The sequence below is a fragment of the Pygocentrus nattereri genome, chromosome 27 (genome assembly GCF_015220715.1).
Source record: "Pygocentrus nattereri isolate fPygNat1 chromosome 27, fPygNat1.pri, whole genome shotgun sequence".
NCBI classification, from domain to species: Eukaryota; Metazoa; Chordata; class Actinopteri; order Characiformes; family Serrasalmidae; genus Pygocentrus; species Pygocentrus nattereri.
In genome coordinates, this window is record NC_051237.1 from 27,280,352 (window position 1) to 27,295,795 (window position 15,444).

A 15,444-nucleotide genomic window follows, 5' to 3' on the forward strand; every position below is an offset into this window, starting at 1 on the left:
ACAGCAACCGGAGATAATATATAATATAATAATCTGCATTAACGCTGTAGCTGTTTTAACTCTAGATGCAGAAACCATCTTCACTTTGTCAGTTTGACAGTTTTGGCTCATAAATCTTCAGAAAAATCAACTAATTGTCTATGACAAACTAGCTCTGAGCTTGCTGAAGGAAGAGTGTCGTTATCTGGTGTAAATGAAATGAATGAGGACCCATACGATGAAGAAAGATCTCGTCTCCACCGTGTTTCGCACGTGGCTGTCAAAGAAGTTCCATATTATTACAACACAGCGGTTGTGTAGCTGTGAGCCAGAACCGAAGAAGCGTTGTGACCTGGTTTGGAGTCTGGCAGCATCTAAAGGGACCCTCGCTCTATTTGGTTTTTAAAATATACTTAGTGGCTGGCTGGTCTGAGGTCAGAGGTTGGTGGAGTCAGTGTTTTATAATGTTATTGTATTATATTGTTAAAAGCTTGAAATCTGAAATGAAAATATTGAAAAATTCATGTTTCAGCGTTTTTGTGGTATTAGAAAACAATGCTACAGTCAGATTTGTGCTCGCACAGAACAGAGAACAGCACAGGTTTATTTCAGGTCTGATAATGTTGTCGCTTAAAGTCCCTAATAAAGAGCCGATGCTCCGTTAAACTCCCAGCCTGAGGCTCATCTGTTTCTGGTAGAGGTAAAAGTCATCTGGGATGGTATCTAGTGAGAAAATAAACATAAAAAATATTTAAACTTACGCAATTCACAACACACGTATGATGAAGTACAAGGTAGGTGTTTCCACTAAACTGGCCACTGAGTGGATGTACAAGATAGGCGTTTCTAATAAAGTGGCCAGTGTGTGGAAGAGTAAGGTGGGCGTTTCTAATAAAGTGGCCAGTGAGTGGAAGCACAAGGTAGGTGTTTCTAATAAAGTGGCCAGTGAGTGGAAGCATAAGGTAGGTGTTTCTAATAAAGTGGCCAGCGTAGAAGCATAAGGTAGGTGTTTCTAATAAAGTGGCCAGTGAGTGGAAGCACAAGGTGGGTGTTTCTAATAAAGTGGCCAGCGTAGAAGCATAAGATAGGTGTTTCTAATAAAGTGGCCAGCGTAGAAGCATAAGGTAGGTGTTTCTAATAAAGTGGCCAGTGAGTGGAAGCACAAGGTGGGTGTTTCTAATAAAGTGGCCAGCGTAGAAGCACAAGGTAGGTGTTTCTAATAAAGTGACCAGTGAGTGGAAGCTCAAGGTGGGTGTTTCTAATAAAGTGGCCAGCGTAGAAGCATAAGGTGGGTGTTTCTAATACAGAGGCCAGTGAGTGGAACTACAGGGTAGGTGTTTCTAATAAAGTGGCCAGTGGGTTTAATATTTCAGTAGCACTTCCTATGAATCTTGTGCTTGTAATGCTTTATAAATGCACTTATAATGTGTTGTCTGGCATTCATAACACTTAATGCATGGCATAAACCTGCATAAGTGTTCCTAAAAAGCTGTAATTAGTAAAACCACGATCATTCCTAAACTGATGTCAGAGCGTCCCATTCCGATCCCACTGCACCCACCGTTACACCGGTATCCCAGGTTGGACCAGATGATGTTCTCCTGTGAGAAGCAGAACACTCCGAGTCGCCCGCCTCTCATTGACGTGTCAACCACCACGCCTGAGTCCGCTACCAGAGCGTTGCCTTCATACAGCTTCACTCTAGAAACACATTTAGCTGGAAATTACTCACACTTAGCCAGCGCCCACTCTGCCCTACTCACAGTTAAAGCCCAAGCAGCAGTACATAATCACGGATGGAGCTCCTCACTGACTTTCCCGTTACATTCAGTGCTGTGCAGACGTCTTGGACACGGGAGAAAATGATACGTAAAGCTACTCACATGGAGAGAAAGCAAATAACAAAACAATTCACTATGACTGTTCTGTGTGAGCCTTACCAGAGGGGAACCGCCAGGCCCTCCACGCCCTCAGACCGGGCCTAACGTATTCTACAAAAACTGAGCTGTTCTAGTTCTATCATATCTTGACAATCAACATCTAAACAAATACTAAAGTAAACAAATAAATCCTTTAAACCTGCCTATTCAATTTGCCCTGGACTGTGAAGGGTTAAATGAATGAAGCCCCTTTGTCTCCCCCTGCAGGAATTTTGACGTATCTGCTGTTGCTGGAAAGAATGATGCTGATTGGTGGTCCAGCTGTAAATGTACAAAGGGGCCAAGCAATAGCAGCTCAAGCAGAGACCAATTTCAAATGACTGTAAAACTGACCAATCATATCTTCCCTCTAAACGGGTGGGCTTTATTACAAGCTCCTCCCGCGGAGACATGCAGGCTCTGGGGACACAAAGTTATGGAAAAAAGCCAGCTAGCTTGTTAAGGAGGACATCACTGTGAACTTATTATCCGCGCTGCTTTCTAGACGAACTTTTAATGAAAAGTGTGAGTTAATCAGCGACGGACGACCTACGCCACAGATTAATTCAGTGAAAAAAGGGTTTTGAGAGGCATTTCAACTCCAGCAATGACACCCCGATACCCCCGGACGACCGGGTTGACCAAGGAGACTGAGATTCCCTGCTGTCTGGCATGGTGAGGGGGTCTCAGGCCGGAGTTTATCCAAGTCAGACCACCACCATGAGAATGCTTGAGAAGCAGTTGTTGATTAACTTAAAAGCAAAGGATCAGCTGCATCAACCTCTCCTTTAAAGGCTTTTACTGACTGAATCGGTTCTGTTCTTACCTGATGTAGCCCACCTGTGGCCGGTGGCTGAGTTGCCAGCGGTACGATGTTTTGTCCCTCCAGCCCACGTTCCGGGGGTCCTTCCATAACAGGGTGGTCTCCCCAGGGGTGTCTCCTGTGTGCCACAGAGCGTTCCTCAGGTACTCACCTGGGCCGGTACGGGACTTCACCGCCTGGGGCAGCACAGAGGGGAAAGGGTAGCGGGAGGCAGTTAGTGGGCAAAACAGCAAATAAATAAACAATCATAATCGGAAGACATTAAATACACCCACTCTAACATTTTGCTCTGTGATATTATAAACACACGCTTTAATAGAAACACCCCCCTTGTCCTTCCACTCTCTGGCCACTTTATTAGAAACACCCCCCTTGTGCTTCCACTCACTGGCCACTTTATTAGAAATGCCTACCCTGTTCTTCTGCTCACTGGCCACTTTATTAGAAACACCCCCCTTGTGCTTCCACTCACTGGCCACTTTATTAGAAACACCCCCTTGTCCTTCCACTCACTGGCCACTTTATTAGAAATGCCTACCCTGTGCTTCCACTCACTGGCCACTTTATTAGAAACACCTCCCTTGTCCTTCCACTCACTGGCCACTTTATTAGAAACACCCACCTTGTGCTTCCACTCACTGGCCACTTTATTAGAAACACCCCCCTTGTGCTTCCACTCACTGGCCACTTTATTAGAAATGCCTACCCTGTTCTTCTGCTCACTGGCCACTTTATTAGAAACACCCCCCTTGTGCTTCCACTCACTGGCCACTTTATTAGAAACACCCCCTTGTCCTTCCACTCACTGGCCACTTTATTAGAAACACCTACCTTGTGCTTCCACTCACTGGCCACTTTATTAGAAACACCTCCCTTGTCCTTCCACTCACTGGCCACTTTATTAGAAACACCCACCTTGTGCTTCCACTCACTGGCCACTTTATTAGAAACACCCCCCTTGTCCTTCCACTCACTGGCCACTTTACTAGAAACACCTCCCTTGTCCTTCCACTCACTGGCCACTTTATTAGAAACACCTCCCTTGTCCTTCCACTCACTGGCCACTTTATTAGAAACACCCACCCTGTGCTTCCACTCACTGGCCACTTTATTAGAAACACCTACCATGTGCTTCCACTATATTGTGTACAGTTACAGACTGTAGTCTCTCTGTTGCTGCAAAATTCATCAGCCCCCCTCTACCCCATTCATTGCTGGTCAGTTACTGACCACAGGACCCTGCTGACCAGCAAGGTGAAGCTATAAGTTAAGCATTTCTGATAAAGTGGACAGTGAATATATATGTTTACGTTTATTTCATTGTGGAGTGTCTCTGGCTCAGGTTTTAGCTGTTTTAGCTACCTCAACTCTTGCCTGTCAGGGCCACGAAATATTGGACATAAATAATAAACATGGATAATAAAAGCTGAGCAGTTAAACTGAAGTCTAAACTATTGATATAGTCAATTATATTCTGATGTTTTGCTCATCACATATCTTTGAAAACCGTAAGCGGGGAGATGACGTCCCGAAGATTAAGGATTCATTGAGGGTTATTTGGGTTATTGGGTTCATCCCACTCAGCTTCAGACAGCAAGCAAACCCCAGCGTAAACAGTTTCAGTGCACAGTGACCACAGTGAACACCTTCAGCTGCAGGGCCGGCTGGGCTGACGCTCTGAATGGCAGGTTCTGCCAGTACACCTGCTCCGTCTGCTTCCACATCACCACGTAGAAACTGGACGAGTCCTGGTAGCCGAAGATGAAGCCCACATAGTCGTCGTCAGTGGCTGTGTTCACGTGGAAGGTGCCCTCAAAGTCAACACCGTTAAATGCTGTGTAGCCTGGAAGGGACAGTCCAGCAAAGAATCATCCATCCAGTTTTCCCCAATTACTCCAAATGTAATCGAACATGTTTGGTGTTTGAAGTTTGCTTCTGTAGCTATGAGGCTAATGTAAGTAACAAGTAATGGAAACTTGTATGCCAACAGTTAGTATCGAGCACTATATGCCACCAATTAGAACTACGCATACGGTTCACTATAAAAACGGACTGAAGCCAACCACAGTAGCAGCAGCGATCTTTAAGCTTGACTTCTGTACTTTTGTTTATCTTTGAAGCCGTTTTTTATACAATTTTATAGACAGAATATGGAAAATGTTTCCATTTTGAGTTGAAAAAAAATCATGAAGTCCCTGAATGTTTTGTGAACTAAAGGAATTGTCCTGTAAATACACAGAACACAAGAATTTGTACTGTAATTTAACAGAAGTTTATTTTTTTAGCATTAACAGAGTAACAGAATTATCCATTACAATTACTGGTCATTTTGTGATTTCCGTATTTTTTTAACAGGATTTATTTAACAGCGTTTGCCGTTAGCGTCATGCTCATTGCTGGGGCACAAGCTTTCATTACTTCTTGCATGAGAAGCCTCGTGGCTCCAGTGCAAAACTAAAAACGTCAAACATGTCTGATTGGCCCAGTCCCACTTCACTCCACGCCCCCACCACTTAGCCCTACCCCTCTAGCGGTGGGGTGTCCCGATTCTAGCTGAGATAGAGGGGTGGGGTGAAGTGTTTTGGCGACGTGACCCTCCAAACTGAGATTTTTCAGAGACTCCAAACAGAGAAACTAACAACATGACTGCACAAGAGGCCAAAGAAACCCATAAATCTGAGTATTTCCTCTGTTAAAAATGACAGTAACCTCTGTTTTACCTTAGTTTAATGTCGTTTCAGTGTAATATTACAAGAAAAAAACAATCATTAATACTATGCTAATGTCTTGGTAGGTAACTGTCCCGTTCCACCTTAAAAAGTCCCGTTCCACCTTAAATAGTTCTGATGCCTGAAGCGCCAGAATGCAACTGCGGCTCCATTTAAGGTGGAACTGGAAAAACAAGAACCTGGAGAACATCTGACTTCAGCTTCATATCACTGAAGAATTAGGGGGGGTGATAATAAATAACTGCCCCCTCTTTGAAGGCGTATGATCCCTAAATGTAACTAAAGCCCAGCAGTGAGGAGCTGAACTTTCCCCTCCTCTGCTGCCCCTGCAGACGGGCAGGGTCGCCTACAGAGCGGCGCTAGTAGCTGTTAATGAAGTGATGCTCTTTTATTAGAGGGTCTCATTTCAGAGGGAAGATCTCAACCACTGCCCTGTAGCTCAGGAACAAGGGGCAACACTCGAAAACAAGGGGTAGGGGTGAGAAGGAGAAATGGGACTGGGCCGTTGACTACACTCAGGGTAAAGGGTGGGAAATTGAAAAAGCTGAGAAAATAGAGGTGCTGGAGAACTTACCCACAGCCAAACCCGGGTCACTGTTCATAGTCTGTACTATCTCCATCCCCTGCAGTCAAAGAGACACCACTAAAGCTACAGAGACTGACCGAGCAATGCACAGCATACAGCCTGGAGGTACAACATGCAAATGCGAAGGAATTTACGCCAAGATAGACCTCGATTGACCGATTCAAGCTCACATGCATTCTTTTACAGCAACCGTTGCAAAATTGGCTTTAATATCAAATTCATTTTCCTTTGTACTTGTGTGAAAGGGGACTCTGCACTGCAAAAGTGGGATCTTATCCATTGAAATGATCTGAAATCTAGTCAATAGATCCAATATCTCCCAGTTTGAGATGATTGTACACTCATTTTAAGATTATCCAACTTATTTCTAGGCATTATTCACTTGTTTTAGGGAATTTTAGTAAGGAAAATTCTCTCACTGGACTTGCAAATCGCTTTGCTGGTTTCAAGCTCATTTTGAACAAAGAGCAAAATTATCTGCCAATACAGTGAGATAATTTTACTTAATAAAATTACTTAAAATAAGTAAAAATGTATAGAAATAAGCTGGATAATCTTCTAAAAATCTTAAATTTAAGCTTACAAAATCTCAACAGGAGAGATTTTAGATTAATCGACTATTTTTAAGATAATCTTACTTGATAAGATACCATTTTTGCAGTGTGAGGACAGACGAGGGGAATTCATTTATTTCTTGCGTGTTGATATCTCATTATTTTCACTCTAAAAAAAGGTTCTTCAAAGGTTCCTTATTTTAAAAAATGGTTCTACATAGAACCATGACCACTCAACCAACCCTTTGCATGATTAAATGGTTCTTTGCATCGTGAAAGGGGTCTTCACATTGATAGAGAATGTGCTGTTTATGGTTCTACATAGAGCCTTTTTCGAAAAAGGTTCTATATAGCACCAAAAGGGCCTCTTCCATTGTTACAGCATGAGCTTGTAACCACAGAAGAACTCTTTTTGGTGCTATCCAGTGTTGAAAGGGGTTTTTAACAGCATTCAGTAAAACTTTTCCAACTTTACAACTGACTAATTGCGCCAAAGTGGTCACCTGATTGAGCACCACCCAGTTGGGGTCGATCTGCGCATCGCCCTCTGGGTCCAGGATGACCGTCTGGAAGGCTCTGAAGTCCGTCATGGTGACCTCAGCACTTTCAGGGCAAACGTCCACCAGGTCATTCACTTTATCATTGTCAAAGTCAGTCTCACACACATCACCAACACCATCACCTGAACGGAAAAGAAATAACAAAACCCTTAATGACCCCCGCACAGAGATTCAAGCACTCAGTACCTGACCTCACCAATGCTATTGTGGCTGAATGCAATGAGATCCTCACAGCAATGTTCCAACATCTAGAGTCGAGGCTGTTACTGCAGCTCAAACTCTATTAATACCGTTCATTTCAGAAGAAACCCTGGAAGAGCTGCTGTCTACAAACTTTTGGACAAATAAACAGACACACCTTTTGAAACGTTGGTTATTTGTTGTTATGTGCATGCACACATGGACATATGCAATAGGTACGTTAGCCCTTATGTCAGAGGTCGGCAACACGTGGCTCTTTTACTGCCCTGTCGCGGCTCCACAGCTGAATCAGATCAGTAGGTAATAATAAAATAATCCTCCTCTACAGTAAAATAAAGCTCTGCTGATCCTTCAACACAGTTTAACAGTAAATGGTCTTAAACGCTGGAGTTAATGTAGAACTGCTGATTCACCCTTTAACCCTGAAGATCAGCGCAGACGGCTGGTCGCCATAGCAACACAGACAACAGTCTCGCCCAGCTAGTAGCTACGAAACGGCAAAGAGAGAGATTTAAGACGGACGTCGATAATCTGGAGACGAATGGACTGATTAGTGTTTATAGTCACTCCAGCTGGTTTCCTGATACGTTTAATCTGCAAAGAGAAACTCAAACACTGAAAAGTCACGAAGCTGAAGTTTCTTCTCATTCGCCAGCTTCATGTTCTAATTTTCCTGTTCCACCTTAAATGGTGCCTGAGGTGCCAGAATATATCCACTGCACCATTTAAGGTGGAACGTGAAATCTAGAACAAGAAGCTGGCGAATGAGAAGAAACTTCAGCTTTGTGACTTTTCAGTGTTTGTCAGTTTCTGGTTGCAGATTAAACGTATTCATCAGACGTTTTACAAGAAACTTCTACTTTTGAGGAAAAGTTTCCTGCTGGAGATGCGAGAAAAGCGGCTGTAGCTGAGCTGAAGCTGAAAGCAGAACGAAGTCAGTCTGAGTTTTTCTTTATACATTATTTATTCAGCCTATATTAGCACATCAGCACAGACTGAGACACATCCATGATACAGCCAAGAGGGTAAAATGGACATTGAAATATTTGGCTCTGCTATATAGTAAATATAGTCGTGTGCAGGGGTTTGGGCACTCCTGGCTGAAATTCCATGCTGTGTTGATTTGCTGAGCGTAAGTAAGTGAACACATCCTCTTCAGAGACACACCTCTGCACATGCTGCACATTTTAATGCACAATTATAGTTGATTTACTGAATTTAACAGCAGAAATAAAACGTAAAATGTGGCCTGCATGAAAGCATGGCACATTTAAACTAACAGAAATTGTGCACTAAACTGAGCAGAAAAATCCCGTATTTAAGTGTGTTTTCTAACTTATTTTCACTTAGAAAATGACCCAAACGTAATGTGACCAGCGGTGGTCAAACGTTTGCCTACGACTGCCCGTATCCCTGCACGTTTTTCCACTCAGCGCATCATACCGTCTGAATCTTTCTGGCTGGGGTTTGGAATGAGTCTGCAGTTATCAGGGCCTGGAGGAAGGATATCTGGAACTCCATCATTATCATCATCATCATCACACTCATCTCCAGCACCGTCGAGGTCTGAGTCGAGCTGAGAGCTGTTGGGGACTTCAGGGCAGTTATCTCTCGAGTCCTGGAGGCCGTCGCCATCACTGCAGACAGACAGTGGGACGCAGTGTAAAAGCAGTGATTCACACGCATTCATATCTGAGCGTTCGGAGACTTTGGCCCATATTACACATCATTTAAACGGCTTATGTTCTACATCTCTCTTGTATTGATTGTACTGCTGTTTTTTTTCCTGTCCAGTCATAAAGTTTGTGTTGTGATGAACCTCTCTTTATCCCTTAGCATTAAACAGGGTGTTCCCTGCTGTTCATATGCATATACAGGTTTCATGTTTGCGTTATATTGTGCTGTTGTGTTCTATATCAATCAATCAATCAATCAATCAATCAATAAATCAATCAATCAACCTTTATTTTGACTCGGAAGTACATTGAGGGCAACGGCTTCATCTGATTCTACTTCATTTTTAATATGACTTCTGGTATGTTTTAGCTGTTTTTACTTATAGTTTTTCACTTTTTTTATCTCTTTACTTTTGGTCATTTTTTATTTTTTTATTTCTTTTATTAGTATTTATTAGTATATATTTGTATTTATTTGTTATTATTGTTCATTTATTGTCTTACATATTTTTTTTTATTTATTTTAATCCTTATCTGCTCTGTTACTTGTTATATTGTAATTTTTATCGTTTATTGATTTCAGGGTTTATTGGTACCTTCTTATTATTAAATTAATATTATTAAATTGGTCGATTGACTGATTGATTGATTGGTTGGTTGTATGTTTGATTGGTTGGTTGGTTGGTTGGTTGGTTGGTTGCTTGATTGATTGATTGATTGATTGATTGATTGATTGATTGATTGATTGATTGATTGACTGATTTATTGGTTAATTGATTTTGTTGGTTGGTTGGTTGTATGTTTGATTGGTTGAATGACTGACTGACTGACTGACTGACTGACTGACTGACTGACTGACTGACTGACTGGTACACTGTGAAACTTCAGTAAACTTTTACAAAGTACATCAAATAAAATTGTGGTTCTTGACGATATGAGCCTTTCAAACAGCAACCAAACACTGAAATGCCTTTTACTCACCTGTCCTGGTTTGTGTCACATATGTCTCCCACCAAGTCATTGTCAGTATCCGACTAAAAACAAGACAGAGTATTAGCGAGTGGTTTGTATGCCAGTGAATCACTAATCAGTGGCGACAGAAGAAAGTAACTGTAATAAACTAGCAATGAGAATGTATTTGTGCTTAGATGCCAGTTCTGCAAATGCCTGGGCTGTTAAATGTTACATGTGCGGAAGGGGACAGAAGAAAAAGGAAGCAGATGCTTGAATCTCTTATCGTCACACGTCCTAAGGTTCTGGTTTAAATCCAGTTTCACTCAGTCAGTATTATATTCCTATAAACATCCCATGATCTGAAACGTGTTCCTTCCTTTGAATGATTCCAAACTACAGAACTGTGCAAAACTCAGAGACCACCTTCCAGTCCAGCAGCCTTAAAAGCACACTCTTATAAATTATGATTCTTCAAGGTTTCCTTAGTAAAGAAAACGGTTCTATATAGAACCAGGAACACCCAAAGAACCCTTTGCACGATTAAAGGGTTCTTTGCATCGTGAAATGGGTCATCAGACTGATGGAAAATATGCTATACACGGTTCTACATAGAAGCTTTTTGGTAAGGGTTCTATATAGCAGACAAAAGGGTTCTTTTATTGTGACAAACTTGACATTGTAGCAACAGAGGAACCCTCTTGGGTGCTATACAGAACCATTTTCAATACTCTCTGTAGCACATTCTCCATCAGTCTAAAGAACCATTTCATGATGCAAAGGACCGTTTAATCATGCAAAGTGCTCTTTGGGGGTTAATGGTTCTATACAGAACCAATTTCTTTACTAAAGTATACAAGTTACTCATTTTTCAGATCGTTCTGAAGAGATTAGATTTAAGATTATCCACTTACATAATAAAGAAGAGAGTCAAATGAAAAAAAGGAGTTTCCAAAACTGGAGGATGAAAAGCTACAGATAAAATGGGGCTCCTAACAACCACCTGGAAGAGCTGGTAGACACCAAAACCGCCCCCATCAGATAAACAGCGCTGAAAGCTTTGATCTCTGAGAGAGAGGAGAAGATCAAGCTGCTTCAGATCTGAGAACATCCACAGGTGTTTCTGTCCATCCTTCCACTGTGAGAAGACCACTCAGCGCTGTGGGTCTGAAAGGACGTGTTTCTGATCAAGAAGAACCTCACTGAGAAAAGGAGACAGACACATCAAACAAAGAAGCTGGACGATGGACTGACCGCCCCAGAGTCCAGACCTCAACACCACTGAACGGGTTTGATCACTTCAGAAAATCATCAACCAGCTTCTCAGACTGAGCTTTGGAGGCGTGTCTGCAGGTTCTTTGAGGAGCTGAAAGTGAGTCTCCTGAGAAGAACGGAAGCTGGAATAAAGACACTGACACTCAAACTTATGTTATATCTAGATCTTCAGGTTTCTGTGTAATGTTCAGTTTAGTATGTGTTTATTAATAAACTAATCATGGCTGGTATGATTGGAAGGGCGGTCTCTGATTTTTGCTCTACATACACATTTACAGTATTAGTTTATTTCTGACCTGTGTGGGGTCATTGACCTCAGGGCAGGTGTCACACACATCTCCCACTCCGTCTCCATCACGGTCCGTCTGCATGGGGTTGGGGATTTTCGGACAGTTATCCAGCATGTTAGGGATTCCTGCAGAATAGGATCAAGGAGGTGGATGATTCCTAAAGAGAGCTTGAAATATTTGTTGGAACTCAATGGAACTCTGTTGATAATGTTGGTTGGGTCCAGATATCATTTTCTAAATACACTATATTGCCAAAAGTTTTCACTCCTCCATCCAAACCACTGAGTTCACGTGTTCCAGTCACTTCCATGGCCACAGGTGTATAAAGCCGAGCCCCTCGGCCTGCAGACTGCTTCTACAGACATTAGTGAAAGAATGGGTCGCTCTCAGGAGCTCAGTGAATTCCAGCGTGGTGCCGTGATCGGACGCCACCTGTGCAGCAAGTCCAGTCGTGAAATTTCCTCACTACTAAATATTCCACAGTCCACTGTCAGTGGGATTATAACACAGTGGAAGTGATTGGGAACGACAGCAGCTCAGCCACGAAGTGGTCGGCCACGTAAAATGACAGAGCGGTCAGCGGATGCTGAGGGGCATAGTGCGCAGAGGTCACCGACTTTCTGCGGAGTCAATCACTACAGACCTCCAAACTTCATGTGGCCTTCAGATCAGCTCAAGAACAGCGTAGAGAGCTTCATGGAATGGGTTTCCATGGCCGAGCAGCTGCATCCAAGCCTTACATCACCAAGCGCAATGCAAAGCGTGGAATGCAGTGGAGTAAAGCGCCGCCACTGGACTCTAGAGCAGTGGAGACGTGTTCTCTGGAGTGACCAATCACGCTTCTCCATCGGGAAATCTGATGGACGAGTCTGGGTTTGACGGTTGCCAGGAGACGGTACTTGTCTGACTGCATTGTGCCGAGTGTAAAGTTTGGTGGAGGGGGGATCATGGTGTGGGGTTGTTTTTCAGGAGTTGGGCTCGGCCCCTTAGTTCCAGTGAAAGGAACTCTTAAAGCTTCAGCACCAAGAGATTTTGGACAATTTCACGTTCCCAACTTTGTGGGAACAGTTTGGGGACGGCCCCTTCCTGCTCCAACATGACTGCACACCAGTGCACAAAGCAGGTCCATAAAGACACGGATGAGCCAGTTTGGTGTGGAGGAACTTGACTGGCCTGCACAGAGTCCTGACCTCAACCCCATAGAACACCTTTGGGATGAATTAGAGTGGAGACTGTGAGCCAGACCTTCTCGTCCAACATCAGCGTCTGACCTCACAAATGTGCTTCTGGAAGAACAGCCAAAAATTCCCATAAACACTCCTAACCCTTGTGGAAAGCCTTCCTAGAAGAGCTGAAGCTGTTATAGCTGCAAAGGGTGGGCCGACATCATATTAAACCCTATGGATTAAGAATGGGATGTCGCTCAAATTCATATGCGTCTGCCTCTCACTCTTAACAGCCTTTACCTGTTTTTCCTCCTTTAGCTTTACTTCTTACTTCAATACTTTCCCCACCTCACGTAGTTTTGTAAGCCGGGATGCTGGAATTACCCACTCAGCACTGAGGTCCATGTGAGACAAACAGGACATTAACAGCAAATCGATTCAGGAGAGGTCAGTTTAGTGTAGCCAAGATTATGTTTCATTTGTTTGGCCAAAAATCTTTATGCTCTGTCCTGTTCCAGATGTTCCAGACGTGCAGAAAAGGAGCTTTAAACGGTTTAAACAGGCGACGGCTCGCTGCACAGCTGGAGAACAGCACAGAATGGAAAGTTAAACTAATGCATTTGTTGAAGGATTTTAATTTGATTTGGGCAGTAGGATGGGGAGTGGGCGGGAACCCATATCCATCCTGTGCGTCTGATGCTGTTGCTTCTCTGCCTCGATTCGGTGCAATGGGTCGCCAGGCTTCTGGACCGGCTTGACCACCATAGAGCTTCATGCTATAGAACACTGTGCAAACCTCACCATCATGAACTGACCCTCCTGCTGCTGCTGCATAAACTCAAACTATCTATTGAACCATTGCTCCGCCCGTTTTTCCCCATTTTCTACTATAAATACTTTATACTAACACTGTTTGCCATCTTAGAGCGTTTTTCCCTGCCACCGTCGCCACCGGTGACACTCATGGGGGCTCGGACCCAAATTTTTCTGTAAAGCTGCTTTGTGACAACACCTGTTGTAAAATAAACGGTATAAATACACTTTGACTTTGACTTGACGTTATTTATTTATGATCTAACAGCTATTACTGCCACTACGTGGTATCTGGTTCTGTCCCGTCAGGTTTATTTTTTGTGCGGAGGGTGATGAGGGGCCGGTCCAGCGGTCCAGCGGTCCAGCATTCACTAAAGAAAACTATTTGGGAATGTTCTAAACGGCAAGTTCTCAAATATTCTCTTTAGATAATCTTAAAATTGCCTTAAGAAAACCTGCATTGTGTTCTCGTGTATGCTATTTGAAGGTGTATTAACTGTTAATTTTCCGTTATTAAGCTAAATCCAAGCATAGGAGCGAAATGGAGGAAAAACGTCAAACTTTTACACAGCACTTTTCTCTAAAACCAGGTGAGCTGGTGGTAGAAGTGGTCAGTAGACAGCGTCGGCAGCCCCCATGCTGGCCGAAACAAGCACGATGTGAGACGTCTGCCCTTCTGCCCGTCTGCAGGTCTTTCTTAGGACTTTAGAGTGAGTTTTTAATTTAAAGCTAAAACTGGGGGCATTTCTTTCTTTAAGTGGATAATAATAAAAAAATGGATCACAAAATCAAATGGGGACATTTCTGGGGACAGCTCCAGCCGGGGTCAGGACACCGAAAACAAGGACTGTCCCCAGAAAACTGGTCACCCGACGACATGCCAGTGCTTATCCTGCTTTGTACTGTAACTCCCTACCATTTCACATGGAGCAGCAGAGATGGGCCTGCAGGGGGTACATCGTGGATCACCCACCGCGAGCTACCTTCACCACAAAAAGTCTGATGGAATGAACAGCGCTGACCGTACCGTCTCCATCAATGTCGTTGTCACAGATGTCTCCCGCTCCGTTGCCGTCAGTGTCCAGTTGGTCAGCGTTAGGGGCATTGGGGCAGTTATCACAGGCATCCCCGAAAGAGTCTGTGTCTGAGTTCTGCTGATCCTTATTGGACACCAACCGACAGTTATCCTAAAAACAGTCCAAATACAACTCACATAACTAAAACCACAAAGATTACAGTCTTAAGTAAAGCTCCCCTCCCTCACCCCTCCCTTTCCAAGTGCCTAGTAGAACCGACAGCGGCGATCAGGTTCTCTGCTCTTGCCTGTCCTGATTCGCTTCACGTTGTCACTTCTTTGACGCAGAGGATTCACATTATTTAACACACCTTGTGCTAAATAATAAGTTTGGTCCTCCGTTTGTCAAAATCCGGTTCTTCTCACAACATAAAATGGTCAGCAACCACCTTCTTTCTCCGTCTTTCAAACGGAGCCACAGCGGCACAAAATTCAAGCTGCTGCTTCAGTATCATAACAAGAAAGGCGCCCTCTAGAGGCAGTGTTTGGTTTATCTGTTCAGGGCTACTGTATGAAAACGGTGGCACAACACAGCGTCTATTGGAAGAGGCGGCGCTCCCTATGCGGATGTGAAGGGCTCATTCTAAGCTGTCGAAAACACAGCGATTCATAGTTACAGGTGATCACACACTCGTGAAAACATGGGTTTGTTTACTATAGTCCATTTCTACCGATAGATCCCCCCAAATCTTACACACTGCACCTTTAAGGCAAATGTAGCAGCAGATGGTATAATTACTATAATTACCATTGATCACTAAACACTAACCAGCTTTAGGCCAAACATGGACTATTTGAAAATGTACAGATTTACAAAGGGGCACATTATCAAGCTGAAGTGGCACGA

The 15,444-nt window shown here is 43.4% G+C and overlaps 1 protein-coding gene across 1 annotated transcript in view; it reads right to left on the reverse strand.

Moving 5' to 3' along the window:
- Positions 1–548: 548 nt before the first annotated feature.
- Positions 549–15,444, reverse strand: part of thbs3b (thrombospondin 3b) — a 47,900-nt gene continuing 33,004 nt past the window's right edge. The window contains exons 14-23 of the mRNA XM_037535261.1: positions 14,550–14,709; positions 11,550–11,668; positions 10,009–10,061; positions 8,795–8,988; positions 7,094–7,272; positions 6,025–6,073; positions 4,368–4,564; positions 2,725–2,897; positions 1,541–1,680; positions 549–702 (exon numbers count right to left, since the gene is read on the reverse strand). Of these exons, the coding sequence (XP_037391158.1) occupies positions 641–702; positions 1,541–1,680; positions 2,725–2,897; positions 4,368–4,564; positions 6,025–6,073; positions 7,094–7,272; positions 8,795–8,988; positions 10,009–10,061; positions 11,550–11,668; positions 14,550–14,709 (1,326 nt within the window). The 3' untranslated portion in view covers positions 549–640. The remainder of the gene's footprint in view (positions 703–1,540; positions 1,681–2,724; positions 2,898–4,367; positions 4,565–6,024; positions 6,074–7,093; positions 7,273–8,794; positions 8,989–10,008; positions 10,062–11,549; positions 11,669–14,549; positions 14,710–15,444) is intronic.